The sequence below is a fragment of the Oryctolagus cuniculus genome, chromosome 1 (genome assembly GCF_964237555.1).
Source record: "Oryctolagus cuniculus chromosome 1, mOryCun1.1, whole genome shotgun sequence".
Lineage (NCBI taxonomy): Eukaryota > Metazoa > Chordata > Mammalia > Lagomorpha > Leporidae > Oryctolagus > Oryctolagus cuniculus.
Genome location: NC_091432.1, coordinates 216,114,427 through 216,142,011, shown reverse-complemented (window position 1 = coordinate 216,142,011; position 27,585 = coordinate 216,114,427). Strand labels below are relative to the sequence as shown.

Sequence of the window (27,585 nt, the reverse complement as noted above, 5' to 3'; positions counted from 1 at the left end):
CCTAGATGGAATCTATTTCGATATCTTTTTGAGAAAAATAAAGGACTGGATTCTAGCAAACGTGAGGCAATGGTGTTAGGAGTGCTGACGGCGCAGAATTCTCTGATGTATGTGGATGAGGGACTTGCGGTCACCTCACGTACCATACCTGGTATGCACTGTGCTGTGGCCTCAGTGGTTATGGTTGGTGCGACTGGGGGCTGCTGCTGACTGGAGCTCACTTCTGGCTCTGTGTTGACTGATGGAGAAAGAGCTACCTCACAGGAGGACACCTGGCTGGGCAGGTGAGGCAGGAACTCTTCCGAAGCAATTTGCTCATCCTGTCCAGGCAGCTGCAGGGCAGACAGAGGGATGCTGATCTGTTTGTTAGGATGGGATGTGCTCACAGGCATCTGCATAGCCACCTGCTGGTTGGAGCCATGCGCACCAGGCGGTCCTCTGTTTGGTGAAGCCAGAGAGACCCTCGCGGTCTTCTGGACGAGTGGTCTGGAGATCACAGAGGGGGATGCAGACATCCCATGTGGGTCCAGCTCCGTGCTGATGGCAGATGCTACGTGGGGGACCAGCTTAGCAGCCCCAACACAGGAGGAACCAGCGTGAGTCTGAGGCTTGGGTTTTGCCATCTGTGTCAACGACAGAGCTGGTCCATCGACTCCGCCAGTCAGCTCCGCGTTTGCCACAATGTAATAATCCTCCGGAATTTCTTGTTTGATTTTCTTGATGATGACATCATTGCTGCATTCATCCACCATCTGCGTCTGGGAGCTTGAATGGAGGGAAGACGGGACCACTCCAGGCCTTTTGCGGGTAATGCTTTGGGGCCTTTGGGTTTGGGGTTCAAAGTCACTATCCTCATCCGTAACAGAAGACTCACAAACCATGTCAAAGAGGGTGTTTTCATCCTCGTACTCTTCAACGGCTTCATCCAGCTCGGAGGGCTCACTGCAGTAAGAGAAGTCACAGGAGTCTCTGGTCCGGTTACAGTCTAGCTTTGCTTTCACTGCTCTGCCTGGGTACCTTTCGACAGGGCTAGTCTGCGTCTCAGAAGGCACCCCGATTATACTGGGACTATCAGAGTTAAAACTTCTATTATCCTGGAAACAGACTCTCTCTTGGGACCCAGCTCTGCAAGTAGCTGTTAGTGGCCAGTGGTAGGCATGGCCTGCGCTACAGCCCCACATTGCTGTCAGGTTCCCATGGGAACCTTCAGAAAGCAGGTGTTTCAGGTTTGGAATGAGGCTGCAAATGGTCCCATGGCTGTGGGCCCAGCTGACCAATTTGGACAGATTCTCAGATGAGGTATGAAGACAATCCTCCATGTTATAGGATCAGCAGCGTCTTTCCTAAAGAGAGATAATCAGAATAAGAAGCCATTACTACCCAAGATATTTGTGTATCTCAGTTACTCTCATTTCTTCCTACTGTGATCATTTGGCGTTAAAAAGAAATGTTCTTCAAAACTGATTTTAGGGCCGGCGTTCAGCACAGTGGCGAAGACTCCACCTGGGTGCTCTCATTCCATACTGGAGCTCCTGCGATTGAGTCCCAACTCCATGCCCAATTTCAGCTTCCTGCTGCTGCACACCCTGGCAGCCAGCAGGGATGGCTTAAGTAGTTGGGTCCCTGTCACCCGTGTTGGAGACCCAGACAGAGTTCCCAGCTCCTAGGCATTTGGGGAGTAAACAGCAGAAAGCAACTACCACTTGCTCTCGCTTGCTCGCTCTTGCTCTCTCTCTCTGCCTTTCAAATAAAGAAAATAAAAACATTTTAACTGTATTAGTTAATAACACTGCACATGGGCAGGGAATGGAAAAGAAATAGAACAAAAAGTAAAAACAGTTGATGACTTATGGTTGTGAGGTGTAGAGAAAATTTTTGTTGGTTTCCTTCATTGTTATAATAATGCCTGCAGATAAGAAAAAAAGAGGCAAAGAAAAAAAAAGAAATAAAAAATAAAAAATATGTATGCTTTTTCAGGGTGTATTTTACTTCCAAAGTCACAGAGAGGTTCAATCAGTTCCTTAATAATAACATGTATGTACTGTACCACTTGCACTAACCAAGAGGATACACTTCCAATGTCACCCTTCGTCACCAGAAACTCCACTAGCAGAGGCAGAGACAACAAAGAAGGCTTGGATGCATCTAGCATGGATGTCAGAGAAGGGAAGTTGATCTGCTCAGCATCAGAAAAGGCAACTGGAGACCTATGGACAGAGTGAGGAACTAAACTTGGGAAGTGGGGGAAAAAGGAGAGAAGAGAGAACAGACTGGGAGGAGACCTGTGGGAGGGACTGGCTGTAGACCAGGAAGACGGACAGGCCAGATCAGTGCTGTAACCACGTTTAGGAGCAGGCTGCCCTTCTCCTGTCTGTCTGAAATTCCTGAAATACTCTCTTTCAGGCCACAACTCGAGGTGAAAGTACATCTAGTATATCCCACTATCTGAGGGGCCCTGAACTTAAGGATAACCAACTACCAAACAGAATACGTAAGTTCTTATTTGGCAGGAGTTCCAGAGAATCACTTGGGCAATGGGTTTTGGCCTGGTGGTTAAGCTGTCAGTCAGGATGCCTGAGTCCAACATCAGAGCACTGGGTTCAATGCCCGGCTCAGGCTCCCAGTTCCAGCTTCCCGCCAATGCACATTGCAGGAGGCAGTGGTGGTGGCTTGAGTGACTGAGTTCCTGCCACCCATGTGGAAGACCTGGATTGAGTTCTCATTCCTCTCTTTGGTTCACCCCATCCCACCCCAATATGGCCACTGTGGGCACCTGGGGAATGAACCAGCACTCTCTTTCTGTTTCACAAATACACACACACACACACACACACACATCACTTGCTGTGAGTCCATGGCTGGGTGAGAATGAAGACAACCCAATGCGTAGGAAACGGGAAAGGGGCCACACGGCATTGGTGAGTGAGAGTTAAGGTTAACAAGCTGTGCCAGGAGGAAATGCTGAGGGGGAATGGGGCCAGGAGGCACAAGGATCTTCATGTGTGGTTCAGTCTGCCCTGATCTCCTGCAAAGCAGGTGCCTCCCTGGAGGTGGGCTCTGCACTAAGGCACCAAGGTAACTGCAAAGCCAGGTGGCTGTGCCAAAGTGCACATCTGAGCCTCATTTCCTGCCCTGCCTCCATGGCTCCCCATTCATTAATGGGGTTAGAAAAGTTCAAATCATTAAACAAATTACTGAGGTCTTCGTGATGTGGCCACAGCCACCTCTCAGCCTCACCCTCTGCTTCCACAGCCTCTTCCCACACTTCACCTGCACCCCCCACTCCCGCTGAGTCTCAGACACCTCATTCTTTGGCTTGAGGTGCAGCCTTTCTCTTTCCTCACCTGGCAAGCCCTGACAAGACGGAACCTGGGACCCACCCCCTAGCGAAGTCTTTCCAGACCCCCTTTCTGCCTTAGAGGTTCATTTAGGTCCCCTTCATCCCCATCATCTCTTGAGGAATCTGCCTGCGCTGCTCTATCATCACTGACTTCCCAGTCTTGTCTCCCAACTTGACCTGAGGGTGGGCATTATGACTCAACTGTTCATCCTTCAATGAAAACCTATAGGGGGGATACACAAATTAATAAGATACAGTCTTGCTCTTAAGGTATTCTAATCTATCACTCACCACATAGTTGGAGCCAAATAAATAATGAATGAGTGAATGAATAATAATAATAATAAAAAGCAGAGCCAGCACCATCAACATTAACCAAGTAAACATGGCATCCTCAAATAAGAAACATGGAGGGCCACCATCGTGGTGTAGCCGGTAAAGCTGCCGCCTGCAACTCCAGCGTCCCTTATGGGCACCGGTTTGCATCCTGGCTACTTCACTTCTGATCCAGCTCCCTACTAATGGCACAGGAAACTAATGGCAGAGGATGGTCCAAGTGCTTGGGTCCCTGTGCCCACACAGGAGACCTAAATGAAGCTCTTGTCTCCTGGCTTCTGCCCGGCCCAGCCCCAGCTGTTGTGGCCATCTGGGGAGTGAACCAGCAGATGGAAGATCTCTGTCTCTGTCTCTTCCTTTTTCTCTGTGGCTCTGACGTCCAAATAAATAAATCTTTAAAAAACAAAGAAACACGAAACCTCCTGCAGTCATTTTTATTGTAATCACCTGAGGAATCAGGGTGCTTCTGTCTCCAACACAGCTGCCACGTGCACAGAGTTCAACCACAGCAGGCAGGTGGAGAGAACAGTCATTGGTGTGGGAGCTGGGAACTTGTAACTCTGGGCCTGAAACTGCTCTCTGTGGCCTCAGACAAGTCACTCACTACCCCTGAGCCTAACACGACAGGACGTGTTAACACGATCTTACACTTCCTCACACTCCAGACACTGGGGCCTGGCTTTATTTATGGCCCTTTCACACAACTTTGGCTGAAGCCGAAATGCAGATCAAAGAGAAGGCTTAGAGTGTGTGTGTTTGTGTGTATGAGTGTGTGTGTGTGTGTGTGTGTGTGTGTAGCTTCTCATCAGAGCTGTTCGGTTAGGGTGCACAGACCTGTCACCCTGCGTCCACTCTCTCTCATCCCTTACAGTGAGTCCTAATCTGCTGGCTGGCAACGTGCTCAGCTACAGGAGATTGACAGGGGCAGCCCCGGGACACAGCTGTGGACAAGGAAGTGTAAATGGAAGTCACTGGGTGGGCTTTAGGAAAGACCTTTATTTAAAACAAAGACTGGGGGCTGGCGCTGTGTCATAGTGGGTAAAACTGACAACTGCAGTGCCGGCATCCCATATGAGTGCTGGTTCAAGTCCTGGCCGCTCCACTTCCAATCCAGCTCTCTGCTATGGCCTGGGAAAGCAGTAGAAGATGGTCCAAGGCCTCGGGCCCCTGTACCCGCATGAGAGACCCCAAAGAAGCTCCTAGCTCCTGGCTTTGGATCAGCACAGCTCCAGCCACTGCGGCCATTTTTGGGGAATGAACCAGAGGATTGAAGACCTCTCTCTCTCTGTGTAATTCTTTTTTTTTTTTTTTTTTTTTTTTTTTTTTTTACAGGCAGAGTGGACAGTGAGAGAGAGAGAGAGAAAGGTCTTCCTTTTCCATTGGTTCACCCTCCAATGGCTGCTGCAGCTGGCGCACCGTGCTGATCCGAAGCTGGGAGCAAGATGCTTCTCTGGTCTCCCATGTGGGTGCAGGGCCCAAGCACTTGGGCCATCCTCCACTGCACTCCCGGGCCACAGCAGAGAGCTGGCCTGGAAGAGGAGCAACCGGGACAGAATCCGGCGCCCCGACTGGGACTAGAACCCAGTGTGCTGGCGCCGCAGGTGGAGGATTAGCCTAGTGAGCCACAGCGCCGGCCTTCTCTGTGTAATTTTTTCAAATAAATAAATAAATCTTTAAAAAAAAAAAAAGACTGCTCTAATTCTTGCCTTTGTGTCCTTTCACTTTCTTCCTCAGCAAAGATAGGATGACTGGGGCAGCAGAGGCTTTTGGGGGGCATGCAACCACAAGCTAAGGACTGGAAAGAGTGGCCCAAGCTGGGCCCCTGGTGACAACATCACAGAACCACTGCATGGGCTCAGAACTCCCTCTTCAGACCCCTTGTTGTTCGTAAAAGACAAACTCCCGGATTTGTTCAAGCCCCTTTGCTGGAGGCTGCTGTCACACACAGCTGAACACAACTACTAACTGAGACACACACAATGACGTGCTCACCCCCGGTTTCGGGCACGGCAGAGTAGAAGCCTTCGTTTTCTCTACACCAGCCCCAGTGCAGTCGTTACTGAGACTGAACTCCACTACCAAATTCTTGAGGGTCTTTAAATCCACGTCGAAATGTTTGTTTCACCTGTTTTCATTTTGCCCATAACAGAAAGCAGAACTAACATGGCATATTAGGAACCTTCGAAATGATCATCTTAGCTCCCAGCCTGGCCAGGTGATTTCAGCCCCCTTCGCCTGTATCTGCACTCACATGATCACCTACAGTGACGTTACGTCACTTCCAATTTGTTGGGAAACCTGTTCAGGCTGTATTCTGTTTAGTAAATATAAATTTAAAGCTTCTTTTTTGCATTAATTATTTTCTATCGAAAGGCACCCTGACTTGACAACGTTTAAAATGGCACAAAGTGATCGCAGGGTAAGAGACTGCGTTATAGGCATCACAGGTAACGAGAAAAGGAGTTGAAATAACTTGATGTATGTTGATAGAAGGTGACATACATATGGCATCATATTTAAACAAAGATGTTGCAACAGTTCAAACATGTAAAAATGTGGCAGAATCAAAGCACAACCTGGTAAGTGCAGGCAGAATTCAAGACACCCTGCTGTCCAGGTGAAAATACCATATGATACTAAAACAGTATCCTTGCTGAAGGCCCCTCAGTCAGTAAAGAATTCTGTAATCAAAATACATAAAAGGCAAGGTGGATAAAAGTATAAATTTTATTAAGGCTTATCTACTTAATTGTAAAATATTCACAAACCTTCCAGAATCAACAGGTAGTAATTAGTAAGTCACTTTTATTACATCTTGAAATTCACAGGCAATTTTATGAAGAGGCTCTTAAACTTTTTTAAGTACCATAAAAAGAAAATATTTTCCAATACTACTGTTAATATATTTCAACCTGGCAACTAAAGTTCATAACAATTTTGAGAACATAATTAGTTGACATATATGGCAATTAAATGGGTTGTCTCCAAGCTGACAAAGCATAGTTTCAATATGCTTCAGTATTTTTAAGCTTAATACAAAATGGAATCAACAATAGGATAACCAAGGTATTCTTGAAGTGTTAAGAAATATTTCTGGCATCTACTCATTCCCTTCAGCAGCCTAATGATAAGCTCTATGCTGAAAATAATGCTTTTTCTACAGTTTCAAGAATTGAAAAATAACTTCAGATGGTATTCTCCCACACTGATATGGGAAATTAGATATTCAGCATTACAGGGTTATCAAGTGCCACTTGATTATAAACTAAAATTCAAAGAGTCCCGCAGACACTAAGTTCAGTATGAGATTTCATTATCCAAAATGAGCAAAGTCCTAAAGTTATTAGCAACACACTGTATGCTAACTTAGGCCAGCAGACATGCTAAATCTTAGTATTCATATTATTAAAATCAAAATCAGAAGAACATCACATCCAGAATCAGACTTTCCACCACTGAACCCAACACTGATCATTAGCTTTCAACAGAACAACAACATGATACTAATTACTACAGTTAATATTTACTGGACAGTTATTAACATAGCAATAATTCTAACTGTATCAACAATCCTAGTTTTTTAAAAAAGATTTTTATTTATTTATTTGAGAGGTAGAGTTACAGACAGAGGGAGAGACTGAGAGGTCTTCCATCTGCTGGTTCACTCCCCAAATGACCACAATGGCCAGAGCTGGGCGCATAGGAAGCCAGGAGCCAGGGTTTTTTTTCCGAGTCTCCCACATGGGTGCAGGGGCCCAAGCACTTGGGCCATCTTGTACTGTTTTCCCAGGCCATAGCAGAGAGCTGGATCAGAAGAGGAGCAGCCAGGCCATGAACCGGTGCCCATACAGGATGCTGGTGCCACAGACAGAGGCCCAGGCTACTGTGCCACTGTGCTGGCCCCGAGCCTCTGGTTTTATGGTTTTAACTTAAGTTGCACTGGTAAGCTTCGCTGAGTTCACAGCTGTATCAGAACTATAAGCATGAATTTTGTTTATACATACTTAGGTAGTAATAACAAAATAATAATAGAAATTATTTAAGTCAACATTTAGACAGGAAAATATTTTTTCTTTCAGAGAAAAACTGCTTTATAGGAAAAAAAACCTAGGTATTAAAGGTATTAATAGGTATTAAAGGATTATGTCACTTTTGCAAAACTCAACAAAGCCAGCTGGCAGCCAAGTTGTCATTCACGCTACCTCAGCTAAAACAACTAGCCAAACATCTCTTGTAGTCTCATAGGTTCTGAACCTTTTCAAAGGGCTTGTTACAATTCTTATGTTAAAATTTTATTTTATTTGAAAGAGAGACAGAGCGATGGAGATATCTCCCATCCACTGGTTCACTCCCTAAGTACCTGCAACAGTCTGGACTGGGACAGGCTGCAGTCAGGAGCCTGGAACTTAATCTGGGCCTCCCACATGGGTGGCAGGGACCCCAGTATTTGGGCATTACCTGCCACCTCCCAGGGTGTGCATTACCAGGAAGCTGGAGTTGGTAGTGGAGATGGGCCTCGAACCCAGCATGCTAATATGGGATTGAGGTGTCCCAAGGGTGCCCTGAAAGCATTTTCAAAAACAAAACAAAAAAAAGAGGCCAGCATTGTGGCACAGGTTAAGCCATTGCTTGCTACACCAACTGAGTGCCAGTTAGAAATCAAGAGTGGGAGTTTCTGGCTCCTAGCTTCACCTGACCCAGCCCTGGCTGTTGTGACCATTTGAGTGAACCAGTGAGTGGAATCAATACCAACCTCTCTCTCTCTCTCTCCCTCTCTCCCTCTCCCGCTCTCCCTCCCTCCCTCCTCCCAACCCCTCCCCACCTCTCTTACTCTGCCTTTCAAATAAATAAATGTCTTTTTCTTAATAAAAAAAAAAAAAAAGAGAGAGAGAGAGAGAAGGAGGTGCCAGCCCTGCGGCATAGCAGGTAAAGCCGCCACCTGCAGTGCCAGTATCCCATATGGGCGCCGGTTTGAGTCCTGGCTGCATCACTTCTGATCCAGCTCTCCGCTACGGCTTGGGAAGGTAGTAGAAGACGGCCCAAGTCCTTGGGCCCTGCACCCATGTGTGAACCCAGAAGAAGCTCCTGGCTCCTAGCAGCTCTGCTCTGGCTGTTGCAGCCATTTGGGGAGTGAACCAGCAGACGGAAGACACTGACCACCGCCCCCTCACCCCGACCTCTGCCTCTCTGTAACTCTGCCTTTCAAATAAATAAATAATAAAGCAAGAGGAGGGAGCACTAACCAAATTGTCTGAGGAGGCCAGCACCGCCCTCATACCAAACCTAATAAAGCCATTGCAATAAGGAAAATTATAGAACAATATTCTTACTGAACACTGATGTAAAAATCCTTTACAAAACATTAGCAGACTGAATCTAACAGCATATAAACTAGGTACTGCATTGTAGCCAAGTAGGACTTGATTATACAAGGCTGGTATGCAAGGTTGGCTGAACACTCAACAATCAATCAATGTAACTCAACCATATTACCAAACCACTGGAGGAAAAATCACACAATTATTTTAACATGCAGAAGCACTTGACAAAATTCACTCTCCACTTATGATAAAAACACAGCAAACTGATAAGAGTAGGGAACTTCCTCAAACTGATAAAGGGCATCTATGAAAAATTATAGCTAATATAATATTTAATATAAAAACAGAATTATTTCCTAATATTAAAGCAAGAATACATATTTCTATCACTTATATTCAATATATAAGTCCTAGTATACTGGAAGAATACTGGAAGTCCTAGTCAATAAAATACCATGGGGGAGTGGTGGAGAAACTGGAAGCGATAAAATTATCTCTATTTGTAAATAACATGGCTGTTCATGCAGAAAATTCCATAAAACTCACAAAGCACCAGCTAGAATTCATAATATGAAATTAAAATTTAAAAATCAATTACTGGAGCCGGCGCTGTGGCACAGCGGGTTACGTCGCCGCAGGCAGTGCTGGCATCCCATATGGGTGCCGGTTCAAGTCCTGGCTGCTCCACTTCTGATCCACAGCTCTCTGCTGTGGCCTGGGAAAGCAGTGGAAGATGGCCCAAGTCCTTGGGCCCCTGCACCCATGTGGGAGACCCAGAAGAAGCTCCTGGCTCCTGACTTTGGATCGGCACAGCTTTAGCCGTTGTGGCCAATTGGGGCGTGAACCAGTGGATGGACGATCTCTCTCTGCCTCTCCTTCTCTCTCTGCGTAACTCTGACTTTCAAATAAAATAAATAAATCTTTTTTAAAAAATCAATTACTTCTAGGGGCTGGCGCATGTGGCACAGCGGGTTAACACCCTGGCCTGAAGCACCGACATCCCCATATGGGTGCCAGTTCGAGACCCGGCTGCTCCACTTCCAATCCAGCTCTCTGCTGTGGCCTGGGAAAGCAGTGGAGGATGGTCCAAATCCTTGGGTACCTGAACCCATGTGGGAGACCCAGAGGAGGTTCCTGGCTCCTGGCTTCAGATGGGCGCAGTGCCGGCTGTTGTGGCCAACTGGGAAGTCAGCCATCAGATGGAAGACCTCTCTCTCTTTTTCTCTCTCTCTCTCTCTGTATGCCTCCCTTCTCTCTGTGTAACTCTTTCAAATAAATAAATAAATAAAGCTTTTTTAAAAACAATCTATTATTTCTGGGGCCAGCACTGTGGTATAGAAGATTGAGCATCTACCTTCAGTGCCAGCATCCCTCAAGGGTATGATTCAAGTTCTGGCTGCCCCACTTCCAATCCAGCCCCCTGCTGATGGCCTAGGAAAGCAGTAGAAGATGGTCCAAGTGTTAAGGCCCCCGCACCAACGTGGGAGACCCAGAGGTAGCTTTTGTCTCCTGGCTTTGGATCAGTCCAGCTCTGGCCGTTGCAGCCATTTGGGTAGTGAACCAGCGGATGGAAGACCTCTCTCTGTCTCTCCCTCTCTGTCTGTAACTCTTCCTCTCAAGTACATAAATATATCTTTTTTAAAAAATTCAATTACTTCTAGATACTAGCCAGAAATATTAGGAAATTAAAATTTTAAACATTTTTCAAAAGATATTTTTTTAAGTCAGTTACAGAGAGAGAAGGCAAGAGAGAGACAGAGATCTTCCATCGGCTGGTATTCCCCAAAACATGGCACAACAGCTAGGACTGGGCCAGGCCAAAGCCAGGAGCCAGGAGCTTCATCTGGGTCACCCATGTGGGTACAGGGGCCCAAGCACTTGGGCCATCTTCCACTGCTTTTCCAGGCACATTAGCAGGGAGCTGGATAGGAAGTGGAGCAGCTGGGACTTGAAGCAGCACCCAAATGGGCTGCAGGCCCTGGAGACAAATGGCTTAACTCACTGTGCCACATTGCTGGCCCCAATAGTTAACAGTAACACTACCTATCACAGGTGACAAAATAGAAAAACTACACAGGAAGAATCTAACAAAAGATGAAGACTTCTACACTAAAATCTACAAAACAACTCTAGAGAAAGTAAACATGACTTTAAAAAACAAAGATATCTGGGGAGTAAACTAACAGATGGACAATTTCTCTCTCTCTCTCTTTCTCTCTCTCTCTCTCTCTGTAACTCAGACTTTCAAATAAGTAAGTAAATCTTTTAAAAAAAATAGAAATATGTATCATATTAGTGAACTGGAAGATTCAACATTGTTAGGCTGGCAATTTCTTCCAAATTGATCTATAAGCTCAGTGCCATTATCAATCATGAAAGTCTGGCAAAGTCACACAAAGACTTTGGTCTTTAATTGTAGAACGCAAGAGACTGACTTCAGAGTTGTCACTCTGTAACCAGAAGAGGTCAAGACTACAGTGGAGAATCTAGTTAGGATGTTTGATGCAGTGATTCAGGTAAGACCTTAGAGTACCTTACCTTGAATAGTGGCAGATGAATAGAAAGAAGGTAGGTTTGAACACTAAATAAGAAACAGACAGTGAAAGACTGACGTGGGAAATGGGGAGCTGGAAGAAGCTGCTGGTGCTTCTCTGCATCTTTTGGGTAAACCGAGCCAGTTTAACTCCTACCTTGAAACACACATTTATATCATACAAACTAGTTACGCCTTTGCCAAGAAAACATGTTGATTTTAAAATGATTTTTAGCAAGATTTTACCCTTGTGGAAAATAAACACCTTAGTTTTAGTCAATAATTTAATACTGACATTCTATCAAAAATTCTTCAAAAATTTCAAGGCATCTAAAATACTCATATTCCCCCCAAATTCTTAATAACTTTCCCTATTACATTTTTAATTTCAACAGTTTACAGTAAGCATGGATTTTTATTATATATTACAGAAAATGGCTATAATTTAATTATAATGCCATTCTATTCATTCAAATTGTTCCACATTGCTAATTACAAATTATTTATCAAATTTTAGTTTCCCCACCAATGGGCATGATTTGACACGGTGATTCATGCTTTACAGTCCACTCCAAGAAGTCAAGTAAACAGAAAACCAGAAATCTGTCTCAAAGTTGTGGGGAGCAATCCGGACTAGACTGAGTTACTGGAATTAAGACTTATTCTATGCATCTGCTCTCCCACAATATGGCGCTGGGAGAGAAGTAAACAGCTTCTGCACAGCTGCCTCCAGTTCAACCAATAAACTGTAGGACTTGCTCCTGATTGGAGGAGAGCAGCGTACTCGGCATGTGGGCAGCCGAGTTAGGATTGGCGGAGGAGGACTATAAAGGAGGAGAGAGACGGCATGCACCGGGAACATCTATGGGGAACATCTAAGGGGAACATCTAGCTGAAGGAACACCCGTGCAGCCCCCGAGAAAGCCGGCCGGCGGTGTGCCGCTCCCCTGCGGAAGTGGGGAATGTGGCCAGGGGGAACTGCCCTTCCACGGAGGTGGAAGGGATAGTAGCCAACCCGGGAAGAACCAGCAGCAAACCCGGGGAGGGCCGAGCAGACGAAAGAACAGCTCAGGGTCCTGTGTCGTTCCTCCACGAAGAGGGGGAGCGACAAAAGTAAGTGATGTTAACACACTTTTAACTGCCTTTGAATTGTATAACCCCATTTTAATGGAGTTTACCAAGAATTAATGGAGAAATATCCATGTCTTACAACAAAGAACCTATGAAAACACAGCTCTACCCTGGCACAGAAACTAAAAGCAGGCTGATTCCAGACTTCAGAGCTCAATATGAACAGCCAGGTGCCACTCCGTGCTCCGCAGGAACTATTCCGGCCGTGGTCACGGATCTTCCACATAAAGAACACCCTTCATGCATCCTCTCTCAGGGGCTCAGGGGCCACTCTCCGATCTCTCTGATCTATCTGAAACCCCTCTTCCCTTGGCTTCCATGAATGCCTCTACCACCTGCTATTCTGTTCATTTTGCTAGGACCCAGCACCCTCAACTTTGATCTTTAAAACTGCAGTTTGGGGTAGGCTGTTCGTGTAGTATTTAAGACACTGGTTGAGACACCTCCATTTCACATTGGATTGCCTGGTCTCACGTTCTTACTCTGCTCCCAATTCCAGCTTCCTACTAATGCACACTCTGGGACGCAGCAGGTGCTGGCTCAAGTGGTTGGGTCCTGCCATCCACGTGGGAGACCCAGATTGAGTTCTTGAGATCCATATTGAATTCTTGGCTCCTGGCTTCAGCCTGGCCAATCCAAACTGTTGTAGGCATTTGGGAAGCCAACTAGTGAATGGGAGATCCAATAGCTCTCTCCCTGCCCCCTCCACTCTCTACCTTTCAAATAAATTTAAAAAATTTTAAACTACAGTTATTGGTGTGTTTTCATCCCATATTACAGTTTCACTAGACAACGCTCTACTGAAATGGTTATAGTTATTAAATACATACCCTGACAGTTAATATCCAACTTACAACTCAATATATGGCATTACCAGCTCCTCAAGCTGCTGAAACTCAGGTTCCACAAATCACCCTTGATTCCAGTGTGTTCTGCACAGAGGAACCTGCAGCGAGGGCTGGGTCAGTTCCAAGAACTCATTCTAGTTCCTGGCTTCCACAATCACTAAGTTTTACAAAGCTTCTGGTTTATATCAATGCTACACTTATGAAAGCTGTAGAAAAAGATGTATACAGAGATGTATTTTCTTTATGCACAATGGATTTACATTAACACCTTAAATGTGGTGATAAGTTAGTATTATGTAACACTCTGTATCCAAAGTGCTATATCATATATAAATTAACTCCTATATCTTGCCTGACTCTCAGGAAGTAAGGACAGGCCTTTCTTATTAGTGTGAAATATTTACTCATTTTGAAGCTACTATGTAGATCATTTCAATTGCCAGCTGTTCCATCCTTACTAAAAGTGGCACAGCTGTTCCAGAAGAGATGGTAAGTCAATGACAGTATGGAGCTTGTTCGTTACCTATTTTTATTCATAAGATAAAATATTCTAGAAACTCTAAAATAGGTCTAACAGATATCAAGATGACTTAAATTTTGAACACTGACATTAGAACTAGAGCTCTCCCAATTTGAGGCCATAGCATTATTTTTTTAAAAAGAACTCAATCAAGGTCTCCATGTGGGTGGCAGGGACCCATGTACTTGAGCTATCACCTGCTAACTTCCAGGGTCTACAGTAGCAGGAAGCTAAAATCGGGAACTGGAGGCTGAATACAGACACTCTGATATGGGACACAGGCATCTTAATGGGTACCTTAACTGCCAAACTAACCATCTGCCCTCTCCCCGCATTTTTATTTTTATTTAAGATTTATTTTATATTTTATTTGAAAGTCAGAGTTACACAGAGAGAGAAGGAGAGGCAGAGAGAGAGAAGTCTTCCATCCACTGGTTTACCACCCAGTTGGCTGCAACAGCCAGAGCTGTGCCAATCCAAAGCCAGGAGCCAGGAGCTTCTTCCAGGTCTCCCACATGGGTGCAGGGGCCCAAGGACTTGGGCCATCTTCCACTGCTTTCCCAGGCCACAGCAGAGAGCTGGATTGGAAGTAGAGCAGCCAGGCCTCAAACCGGCACCCATATGGGATGCTGGCACCACAGCCGGCAGCTTTACCCACTACGCCACAGTGCCAGCCCCACTCCCTGTATTTTTAAACTCACCTAAGTGGATGATTTCTTGGTAATCACTTCTGTGTCATAGCTGAGGATTAAGGCCCACTGTTTCATGAGGATATGGGGAATTAGTGATTGCCTCTTGCAAGGATCTACCTGACAAGGCTGACGGGCATAGGTCGGCAGTGTTTTTTTGTACTTTAGACCTGTGAATACTAAGGATGGATTCTCTTGGACATAGTGTAAGCCAACTCAGCATGACAAACAAGACAACAGTAAGGGCTTAAAACCAAAGATCATCAATCCACTGTCAGTGTGTAAAACTCGCTGAGTATCTAAAGTATGACAACTTACAGAAGCACATTCCAAAGATGTCTGTGAGGAATAATTATTCACTCTTGGTCCCAAACAGTGAATAAGCTAACAGGTTACTGAACAAGATGCTCACTACTTGCACACACACACATGAAAAGTGTAAGGGTGCCCTTGCTATTGTAGAGAGATTGTGGACAGAAGCTAAAGTTGTCATTAACACAAAAACGTTCACTAATGAGTTGGCCAGGTCCTATTCAAACTCCCCCCAAATGCCAGGATCTATTTCTGGGAATCCATTTATGTCAGCCTCCGATTTTGGGATCCTACATATATCATACCTCATAGAAGCTGGGTGAATGCAAACTGAAACTCCAAACTCTAAAAATGCAGAATGTGAACAAGTTGCTGAAAAATGCTAGAGAACCCCTGTAAGCACAGACAAAGCCATTTTAACAAACAGATGTCTAGCAAGTAGACCAGACAGGGATGTGCACCTAGGATGACACACTGGGTGCAAGAGAATGGATTAAGTCTCCAAGAACTAAGAGAAGTCCTTAAAAAAAACTGAGGAAGCCAAGTAATATTTCTTCAAAAACATCTCACTCGTCCTGAAATGACAGTGAAATGTAGCTAGTAGAGGACACTGCATTACACTCTTACATAATTTTGTCAGAAAAACCATGTCCCCAGAGTGAGCATTCGTGTCACTTATTGTTCATGTAAGGATTAGCACAGATTATGTTTAATAAAATTTGTATAGGAAAATTTTTCTTAATATTTAATTTTTTCAAGTTAAAGCCTGTGCAGTGTCAACATTAAAAAGTAATAAAATTCCAACACATGCCACAGTATGGATGAAACTTAAGGACATTATGCTAAGTGAAATAAACCAACAAAATAACAAAGGTTCCACTTATATGAGGTACCTGGAATAGTTAAAGACACAGAAAGTAGAATAATTGATACTAGGACCTCGTGAATTTATGAATGTGGAGTTGTGGTTTAATAGGCACTTACATTTTCAGTTTGGGGATTATGAAAAAGTTCTGGAGATGGATGGTGGTGGTACTAGCACAACAATATGAAAACCATACACTTAAAAACTGTTACAGGAAGAGTATGTGTGTGTGCCCAGTGGTTGGTTCGCCCACATTCCACATAAGAGTGCCTGGATTCTACTCCCAACTCCGGCTCCTGATTCCAGCTTTCTGCCAGTTCTGACCTTAAAGGCAGCAGTGACAGCTCAAGCAACTGAGTTTATGCCCTCCACGTAGCAGACCTCGGTTAAGATTCTAGTTGCTACCTTCAGCCCAGCCCAATGCGGCCAAAAACTAGCAAATGAAAGTTCTCTTTCTCTCTCCATCTGACTCTAAAATAAATATATCTTAAAATTTGCAAAAACTGTAACTTTTATGCTATGCATATTTTACCACAATTTTTTCAAAAATTTATTAGTGAAGCAGGAATAAAATGCAATTTCCTTAACAAAAAGACATGTTCAACAAAAGCTTAATTCAGCAGGCCAAATCTTCAAACCCTGAATGAAGATCCAAAGAAAGGAAGACTGAAGGCTAGTATGAAGACAGCTGCAGCCCACATGGGAGTACCCGGGTTTGACAACTGGATCCTGCTAAGGAATACCCTAGGAGGCAGCTGGGATGGCTCCAGTGACTGAGTCCCTACTATCCTTGTGGGAGACCTGGATTGAGTTGCTGGTTCCTGGCCCCAGTGGTTGTTGGCAGTTCAGGGTGAGGGGTGAACCAGCAGATGGGAACTTGCTCACATAATTAAAAATGTTTCAAGAAAGAAAGGAGAGGCCAGTGCTGTGGCACAGCGAGTTAACACCCTGGCCTGAAGCACCAGCATCCCATATGGGCGCTGGTTAGAGACCCAGCTGCTCCAGTTCCAATCCAGCTCTCTGCTATGGCCTGGGAAAGCAGTAAAAGATGGCCCAAGTGCTTGGGCCCCTGCACCTGCATAGGAGACCCAGCAGAAGCCCCTGGCTCCTGGCTTCGGATCGGTGTAGCTCCGGCCACTGCAGCCAACTGGGAAGTGAATCATTGGATGGAAGATCTCTCTCTCTTTCTCTCTGCCTCTCCTCTCTCTGTGTAACTCTTTCAAAGAGGGGAGGAAGGAAGGGAGGGAGGGAAGGAGGGAGAGAGGATGGGAGGGAGGGAAGGAAGGAGGGAAGGGAGGGGGGAGGGAGGGAAGGAGGACAGGAAGGGAGGAAGGGAGGACAGGAAGGGAGGGAGGGAGGGAGGACTGATCTTTGACAGATTCCTGGAAGGAATCTCAGAGCTCAAGGAATATCCTACTTGATCAGAGTGTTTTGTATGCCTGGGGGCTTGCACTCAGGTAGGATAGAGACTGAGTGGTTCCGGTCAGTCACACATGATTACAGACTGACAAAAACCAGGGACACCAAGGCTCTAGTGAACGTTCAGGATGGCAACACTGCCTGCCTTGTCACATAGCACTGCGGGGAGAATTAAGTGTATCCTCCCGTGACTCCTCTGGAAGGGCACACCTGGAAGCTCACACCTGGTTGCTCCTGGACTTTGCTCATCTGTCTTTGCTGATTTAATCTGTATTCTTTCACTGTAGTAACAGTTGTTCTCAACCACAATGCTTTATCATGGGTGGCCTGATGAGCAACTCAGGTTGGTTTCTAGTTACAATGCACCAGAGCATACGAACTGTTTACTTGCCAACATATTTACATTTGTGTGGACTAGGGTTTTGCCTACAGTAATATCACTTTCCAAAGAAGGCTCCAAATAGCCAAAGAGAAAAACATCTCAACTTATCAGCAACTCTTTTTAAAAAAAGATTTACGTGTGTATTTGAAAGGCAGAGCTACAAAGAGGCAGAGGCAGAGAGAGAAAGGGAAGGAGGGGGAGAGGGAGGGAGGGAGGGAGTAGTCTTCCATCTGCTGGTTCACTCCCCAGATGACTGCAACGGCCAGAGAGGAGCTGATCCGAAACCAGGAGCCAGGAGCCCCCTCCGGGCCTCCTATGTGGGTAAAGGGGCCCAAGGACTTGGGCCATCTTCTACTGCTTTTCTAGGCCTTAGCAGAGAGCTGGATTGAAAGTGGAGCAACCGGGATTTGAACTGGCACCCAAAGGATGCCGGCACTGCAGCTGGCAGCTTCACCCACTACTCCCCAGCAGCGGCCCCAGCATGGCTTTAAGGCCTGTCAGACATACCATTAAGCTTGATTCCTTTCCAATCCAGTCACACTTAACTCCTTCCAGTTCAACAACTATGGTATCTCAACTCTTGATCTTTGCAAATGTTCCCAGGCTTTGCTGAATAAATACCTTTCTTCTCAATCTTCACAATACAATTTACACCAGGCTTCTCACTCTCTTCACTATTGACACTGGGGGTTGGATAATTATTCTGGAGGAGCTGTTGTGTGCATGGTAGGATGGTGATCAGCATCCCTATCCACATCCCAAGTGGTGAAAAATAAGATGTCTGCAGATGTTATCAGATGCTCCCCCCTGCTCCACCCCCACTGGAGAACCACAGATTTAGAGTCATTTCTGCAACTCCTCTCCTCTCCCTGCCCAAGGCATGGGTAGGTGTATTACTATTTGTCCCGCTGGAACCTTATACTACTATACTTAAATGTCCACCCCTAAATAAATGTTGTCTCCTTGAGCATAAGGCTTATGATTTTATTAATCACTCCCTCCCACCTACCAGCTGTTTCCAGCACATAATGAGGCCTCAATAAATACTTGTGGACAGACTGAACAGACAAGGTTAGGCTATGCAAAGTAGTGTGGGAAATCCAGAGAGAAAACAATAATGCGTGAAGGCAAGAAGGGGGTAATTTCAGGGTGCACAGCCAACAGCCAACACTTTCATTTGCTTGAAAATAGAGTTGGGTAAGAGAAGTACCAAATATAAGTCAGAATACAGGAACAGCACAGAAAGTTATAAAGACCAAGCTAAATAGCTTGAACTTCCTGAGAAAGAAAAATGAGGGGCTGAAAACAAATGCTTACTATAGTATTTTTTTTTTTTAAGATTTATTTATTTATTTGAAAGTCAGAGCTACACAGAGAGGTCTTCCATCTGCAATGGGCAGAGCTGCACCAATCCAAAGCCAGGAGCCAGAAGCTTCTTCTGGGTCTCCCACTCGGGTGCAGGGGCCCAAACACTGGGAACATCTTCTATTGCTTTCCCACACTGTAGCAGAGACCGGGATGGGAAGTGAAGCAGCTGGGACTCGAACCGGAGCCCATATGCGATGCCCGCATTGCAGGCGGCTTTACCCACTACGCCACAGTGCCAGCCCCTACTATGGTTCTTTTTTTTTTTTTTTTTTTTTCTTTTGGACAGGCAGAGTAAGAGAGGGAGAAACAGAGAGAAAGGTCTTCCTTCCATTGGTTCATGCCCCAAATGGCTGCTATGGCCGGCGCACTGCACTGATCCAAAGCCAGGAGCCAGGTGCTTCCTCCTGGTCTCCCATGCGGGTGCAGGGCCCAAGCACCTGGGCCATCCTCCACAGCACTCCCAGGCCACAGCAGAGAGCTGGACTGGAAGAGGAGCAACCGGGACAGAATCCAGTGCCCCAACTGGGACTAGAACCTGGGGTGCTGGCGCCGCAGGCGGAGGATTAGCCTAGTGAGCCGCAGCGCTGGCCCCTACTATGGTTCTTTCCACAATGCTATTAATGAGTTTATGTACTTATCAAGCAATATAATATAAAAGGGTATCTTATAGAAAATAATTTTCTTGACATACCAGAAAATTAAACACTATATAAAACTGGCCATCCAGATATATGATATTATACTTATATGAGTTTCCTGGGACTATTTTAACAAGACACTACAAACTGGGTGTCTTCAACACCAGTTTTCTGGATGGAGAGGCCCAGGTGAGAGTGGTGGCCAGGTTGGGTTCTTCCTTCCTTAGTTCCTAGACTGCTGCTTCCTCTGGTGTCTTCACATGGTTTTCCCTTTAGGCATGCGCATGTCTCTGTCCAAACTCTCTCTCTCTCTCTTTTTTTTTTTTCTAAAGAAACCTTTTACTTAATGAGTACAAATTTGATAAGTACAACTTTAGAAATATAGTGATTCTTCCCACCATACTCGCCCTCCCACCCTCTCACCCCACCTCCTCCTCCCTCTCCAATTCCCAGTCCCATTCACCATTAAGATTAATTTTCAATTAACTTTATACACAGAAGACCAACCCTCTCTTTTTTTGAAAAAAGATTTATTTATTTATTTATTTATTTATTTGAAAGTCAGAGTTACACAGAGAGAAAAGGAGAGGCAGACTGAGAGAAAGAGAGGTCTTCCACCCATTGCTTCACTCCCCAACTGACTGCAACAGCCGGAGCTTCACCAATCTGAAGCCAGGAGCCAGGAGCTTCTTCCGGGTCTCCCATGCAGATGCAGGGGCCCAAGGACTTGCGTCATCTTCTACTGTTTTCCCAGGCCATAGCAGAGAGCTGGACAGGAAGTGGAGCAGCCTGGACCTGAACCGGTGCCCACATGGGATGCCAGCACTGCAGGCGGCAGCTTTACCCACTAGGCCACAGTTTCAGCCCTACAACACTCTTTTTTTTTTTTTTTTTTTTTTTTTTTTGACAGAGTGGATAGTGAAAGAGACAGAGAAAAAGGTCTTCCTTTTGCCGTTGGTTCACCCTCCAATGGCCGCTGAGGCAGGCACACCACGCTGATCCGAAGGCAGCAGCCAGGTGCTTCTGGTCTCTCATGCGGGTGCAGGGCCCAAGGACTTGGGCCATCCTCCACTGCACTCCCGGGCCACAGCAGAGAGCTGGCCTGGAAGAGGGGCAACCGGGACAGAATCCGGCGCCCCACCGGGACTAGAACCCAGTGTGCCGGCGCCGCAGGCGGAGGATTAGCCTATTGAGCCATGGTGCCGGTTCTACAACACTCTTACCTCTCTCTGTAACTCTGTCTTTCAAATAAATAACAATAAATCTTAAAAAAAAAAAAAAAAGACCTCATCTGCAAGTACAGTTCTAAGGTTCTATAAGTTAGAACTTTCACAGGTGATTGTGGGGCGTGGGGGGGGGTGGAGAGATTATAGTCTAGTCCATAACAATGCTGTAAAATATGTTTTGGGTGTGTGAGGAGGATAACAAACTTATTAATTCATTCTGAAAATATGTATTAAGTCTTTGTAGCAGGGTCAGCACTGTGGCATAGCAGGTAAAGCTGCCGACTGCAGTGCTGGCATCCCATATGGGCACTGGTTCAAGTCCCGGCTACTCCACTTCCCATCCAGCTCTCTGCTATGGCATGGGGAAAGCAGTAGAAGATGGCCCAAGTCCTTGGGCCCCTGCACCCTTGTGGGAGACCTGGAAGAAGCTCCTGGCTCCTGGCTTCGGACTGGCGCAGCTCTGCCCGTTGTGGCCATTTGGGGAGTGAACCAGCAAGTGGAAGACTTCTGCCTCTGCCTCTCTGTAACTCTCTGCCTTTCAAATAAATAAATAAATAAATCGTAAAAAACAACAACAACAAAAGACTACATAGCAAACACTATGCCGAGACACTGAAGAGTCAGGCTTACACTGAAAGATACATTCTCTATCCTCACCAGGCTCACAGTCTGAACAACACAGCCTGACAGGGGCCATGGCAGGGCAGTCCAGGGTGCTGGGGAGCATGGAGAAGGGGTGTGCCCAAGAGAAAGGACTGCTGCATTCAGACACAAGGGCAGAGAGAGTAAGTCCAGCAGGCAAGAGGGGCACAGAAATGTGAAATTCAGTGTGGCAGGAGGATGCAATGGGCAGCAATCACAAGGTCTGCTCAACTCAAACTGCACTGATCATCAATACTTCAGAAACCTGCCAGCCTCAAATGAAGTGTAACTGCCCATTTACTCAAGCATGCTCTGCTTTTTGATATTCAAAAGAACCCTCATTTAAGATCTAGAGATTTACAAAGCATCTGACAAGTTTAGTGTGTTTTAGCACACCAACAATACCCAAATCAATAAAGACCAAGTTCCCAAAATTGCAGCCACCATTCTCCAAAATTCACCCATCACAATGAGTGCATATCCTAAGAAAAACACATGCTTAGAAAGGTGAATACTGAGACAATCTTCTTTCATGAATATGGGACCTAAAAAGAAACAAATAGTAGAAAAGCTTGGCAAACAATGGCCAAAGACCTAAAGCATTAAGGCAGCATATTTCAAAGGAATGAGAGCATTGCCATTCACGTGCATTGTTCTGCTGTCTAAATAAGTGACAAATGTCAAGTAAAAAATGGCCATATCACTTCATGTAAAATAAAATACAAACACACACATTTTAAAGAACAGCATATAATAAGAAAAGCTTCAACGTGGCTTGTCAGGAGCTTATCTTTTTCAAGGCTTTCATTCTTTTCCCCATTCCCTCTTAGTATTATCCCAATTCTGACTTCAGAGAAAATACCTAACTGCGCTCATACATAAGGGAAGCGATTAACATGCAATGAGAAGCTGGATGGAAGAGCAGGCATCTGGCCTGGTGGTTAAGATGCCAGCTTTGACGTTTGTGTCCTATCAGAGCACCTAGGTTTGACTCCTGGCTCTGGCTCCTCACTCCAACTTCTGGCTAAGGAACACCTGGGGAGGCAGCAGTGCTGGCTCTAGGTTCTGCCATGCGTGAGATCTGGATTGAGTTCCCAGATCCATACTCCTGGTCGTTACAGACAGCTGGAGAGTGAATCATCAGGTGTGAGCGCTTTCCCTCTGTTTCTCGCTTGCTCTGCCTTTCAAATAAACAAATGAACACAATAAATGTAAAGGTTAATATAGGTGGTGATGAAGAACTTAGCGAAGACACCAGTGTCCCACAGGACTATACTCCAAGACCACTGGATACTGAGAGTTTCTGTGAGAAGGCACACTTTGTTGTTTGCTTTGCAAAACAAACAGATCTGGAATCATCACTGGAGGTCAACAGCAGACTCAAAAACTAAGAATGAAGCTGAGAGTTCATGATGATTCTGGAACTTATTACTGGAATTAGCAAATGTTCAGTAATAAAAGTCTTTAAGGTTTTATAAACTACTTCTTCAAGAGTCAGAGTCCCTCACGTTAATAAACTTAATCCTAAGAATTTTGTTATTGCTAAGGCATTCTTATGATTGCATAAATAGTAATTTTAAAGGGCAGGGGGAGTTTGGCGCAGATGTTGACACAGCTTGGAATGCCAGCATCCCTTATTGGTGTGTCTGGTTTACCCCCCAGCTCCATTCTGTTTTGGCTTCCTGCTAATGCACACCCTGGGAGGCAGCAGATGATGGCGCAAGTAAGTTGGACCCTGTCACCCGTGTGGGAGACCTGGATTGAGTTCTGGGTTTGTAGCTTTGGCCTGGCCCAGTCTTGGTTGTTGCAAGCATTTGGGGAGTAAACTAGTGGAAGTAAGATCTCCTTTTCTCCCTGTGTGTGCCCCCTTCCGTGCTTTTTGAAATTTCTTGGCCAAGAACTTGAAGTTTCACTGCTTAAAAGTAAAAAAGTTACAGGCTGGCATTGTGGCATAGCAAGTAAGCCACTGCCTGTGACACCAGCATAACATAGGGATGCAGTTTGTGTCCCAGCTGCTCTACTTCTGATCCAGCTCCTGGTGAAAAGCAGCAAAATATAGCCCAGTGGTTGGGCCCCTGCATCCATATGGGAAACCCAGAAGATCCTAGCTCCTGGCTCCTGGCTCCAGCCTGGCCCAGCCTTGGGTGTTGTGACCATCTAGGGAGTGAAACAGTGGATGGAAGATCAATTGATCAATCGATCTCTCTCTCTCTGTGTAACTCTGCCTTTCAATCAATCAATCCCTAAGAAAAAGTTAAAGGAACCCTGCAAAAATGAGGGCAGCACATTGTCTTGTGTGCCCTTGGTCAGCTGCTTTCCTGTACAGCAGTTGTCGGTTTATTGAAAGCCAACACATGCATATATGTAAGTTGCAGAGTTTGGCATGCACTTAAGGAAATTAATCATTTCCACAGAACTTGACTCTCCAGAGTGGTGGAGTAGATTACAAAGTTAGAAATTAAGTGTGCTGAACTGGGATTCAGCAGCTACGGCTGCCTGCTAAATAGCCATGTGACTTTGAGAAGGCCCTTTTACCAATCTTGATTGATTGATTCGATGACAATAACTAAACACTTACTTTCTTGCAAGTACTGGACTCAGTGCCAGGGATGCAACACTAAATAAGACAGATGTGGTTCTATTCCTACTGAGTTTAAAGTCGGGCTGGAAATGACTACAGTTAAATCAATTATGAAACAGGGTGGCATGCATTACAGTGAAATAAACAGAACTCCAGGTTCATACCTAAAAATAAAAGGGTTGGATAATGCTCTCTTAGGACCCTCTTGGACCTCACATTCATTCCAAATCTAAAAGCACAGAAAAATTTTTAAACTTTTCAAGTCACTAAATATTTCCCCTCCATTTTACAGTTAAAAAAAATAGATAAGAAACAGACTACGAGATTAATCTACCATACTGTGGAACTGTAGGAAAGAGGATCTTAGTGTAGCCACTGGCTACACAGAAGGCAAAAAAATAAGGGTATCTTTGCTAGGACACAGAAGGCTTAACACTCAAGTCCTTTATCAGTTAACAGGCAAAACAGCAACACAAACACTATGGAGAAAATCTAAATATTGTAGTAATAGAATACCCATAAAATGTTAGGAGATTACAATGATATTGGGATTTCCAGTTTTTCCTAAGGGCGTGCTTAATGAAGTGTGGTGTTTGCTGCTGTCCTTCTTGCTGTTGTTAAATGTTTGGGTTGAGAAATGTGGACTGCTACTGGCAGGAAGACCCCAGCAAAGCACTGTGAAAGCTGCCCAGGGCTCCAGACTGCTGAGGGTGGATTCAGGCCACAAAGAATGTGTGATTCATGAGATGTCAGGGCAGCAAACTGTCTGACGCCTCCTGAAATACCAACACTGGGGCCAGCCCTGTGGCGCAGCAGGTAAAGCCACCTCCTGTAGTGTCAGCATCCCAAATGGGTGCCGGTTCAAGTCCCAGCTGCTCCACTTCCAATCTAGCTCTCTGCTATGGCCTGGGAAAGCAGTAGAAGATGGCCCAAGTCCTGGCACCCCTGCACCCACATGGGAGATCCAAAAGAAGCTCCTGGCTCCTGGCTTTGGATCAGCACAGCTCCGGGCATTGCGACCAACTAGGGAGTAAACTGGCGGATGGAAGGTCTCTCTCTCTGCCTCTGCCTCTCCGTGACTCTGCTTTTTGAATTAAATAAATAAATAAATCAGAAAGAAAGAAAGAAGGAATGAAGGAAAGGAAGAAATGCCAGCACCAAAATGAAACAAGAAGTTCAAAAGGCAAGCCATGTGACATCCCAGTTTTCCTCTATTTTAAGTAAAATTAAACTCTTATCACTTTGCAGATGGTTACTACTACAAATTCCTCAACCCTGAAACATTGCCAAAACAATCATCAAAATAACCCAGTCAGTATCATCAACTCTATTCTTATTTTTAAATACATTAAATTATCTACAGCAAAAAGAAAGAGATACATCTCCCAGGTGCACCCAAGGTGGGTTTACAATGTGGTCTAAGTGGCACCCACCTTTCAGTGCTGCTGGAAATGTCAAAGGAAAAGGTTTGGTAAGCATCTTACAGCACCTGGCTCTTCACCAGGAGGAAAGATCCGGATTCCTGTATGGTTGGCAAAGCCCATTCTGAACTGACAGCATTCCACCGTCTCCATTCCATATCTAAACCCAGTGGTAGACACTGGATGACAGTCCTTTTAGCTATAGTCATGCTTAACTCACATTTCATTTTGTTGCTAAAATTTCATTTTTACCATATTTGTCTCAAAGCAGAGCACATGTGTTACCTAATACCTACTACATGTTGCATATGCAATAATTAACAATAATCCAGGCCGGCGCCGCGGCTCACTAGGCTAATCCTCCGCCTTGCGGCACCGACACACCGGGTTCTAGTCCCGGTCGGGGCGCCGGATTCTGTCCCGGTTGCCCCTCTTCCAGGCCAGCTCTCTGCTGTGGCCCAGGAGTGCAGTGGAGGATGGCCCAAGGGCTTGGTCCCTGCACCCCATGGGAGACCAGGAGAAGTACCTGGCTCCTGCCATCGGATCAGCGCGGTGCGCTGGCCGCAGTGCACTGGCCACGGCGGCCATTGGAGGGTGAACCAACGGCAAAGGAAGACCTTTCTCTCTGTCTCTCTCTCTCTCTCACTGTCCACTCTGCCTGTCAAAAAAATAAATAAAATAAAATAACAATAATCCTTTCACCCAAAAAGACTAAGAGAAAGGAGTATCTGTGTCTGACAAACGCCTAATAATGTAAATAGCAGTCTTATTCCTAATGGCCAAAAACTGAAAATAACACCAAATCGGAAAGATAGATTAAAAATTTGTTGTGTACTCATGCAATGAACAGCAATAGAAAAAAAAAAGCGCATACTACTGATACACACAACTACAACGGGTGAGCTTCGGAAATTACATTCAGGAAAAGAAGCCAGGCACACTGAGATAGGTGCTGCATATTCTGAGTATGCCCATTTTGGGAAGAGGCAAAATAATCTACGGCGAAAAGCCAGAGCAGCAACTGCCTCTGGGGGCCGAGCACTGGCTGGGGTGGCGTGTTCTTCATTCTCAGAGGTGTGTAGGGAGTGTGTTCATTCAGAAGAATTTACCAGTCTGTACATGGAGACGGGGCTCAGGACCCTGAGCACTTTGTTCCCTGAAGGAGCAGCAGAGCCTGAAGCCCGCCCCTCTCACAGCACCACTTTCTCTTCAGTGTTATTCATCAGTCTTTGCTGAGTCCCCAGCCCAGCTGTTTTCAACATCCTCCTCTTTTTGTCTCGGTTTTCCCACAACAGATGCTGTGATACATAATGGCTCATCTCCTGCTGAGAGACAGAGGGCCCTAAATTAATTTGCCAAGAACTATTCACTAGGAGCCAATTCATAAATAAATCAACTCACAGAATATACGAAATTTAGATTTTTTTTCCCTTTTTGAAGATTTCAGTGAAATTTCAGGAGGCTAATTTTCACTTTGTTTCACAGCAGCATTTTAAGAACTATTTAATTTGTAAAAATCGAAGAGTTGCAGGGTGGTTTAGTCTTCCTGTGAATATATTCTTCTTGAATATCTTCAATAAATGTGAATATATTCTTTATAATGATTATATTCATGAATACATTCATGAATATATTCTTCTTTGCCCTGTTGGGAAAAAATTTTAATGCAGTTTAAAATTAATGAACATGAATATATTCATGAACATTTTCATAAGTTTATATTCATATTCATGAGCTAGGTGCTTGACCATATTGGGACATTTTTGAACCTGGTTTAAAATTTAATGAATATAAATATATTCACTAAGAATATATTCACATTTTCATCAGCATATATTTATATTCATTGCCTGTTCTCTTGACTATATTGGGAATTTTGAACTCAGATTAAAATGTGATGAATATCAATAGATTTCATTAAGAATATATTCATTTAGTTATATTCATTGTATATATTCAAGAAAAATATACTACAGGCAACTCACCATCCAATAATTTTAACTTTTGAGAAAA

The 27,585-nt window shown here is 45.0% G+C and overlaps 1 protein-coding gene across 3 annotated transcripts in view; it reads right to left on the bottom strand.

Moving 5' to 3' along the window:
- KIAA1958 (KIAA1958 ortholog) overlaps nt 1-27,585 on the bottom strand; it is a 177,223-nt gene that overhangs the window by 86,699 nt on the left and 62,939 nt on the right. For all 3 annotated transcript variants that reach the window (XM_051843064.2, XM_070055647.1, XM_051843060.2), the window contains exon 2: nt 149-1,343. In XM_051843064.2, coding sequence (XP_051699024.1) covers nt 149-1,319 — 1,171 coding nt within the window. In that variant the 5' untranslated portion in view covers nt 1,320-1,343. The remainder of the gene's footprint in view (nt 1-148; nt 1,344-27,585) is intronic.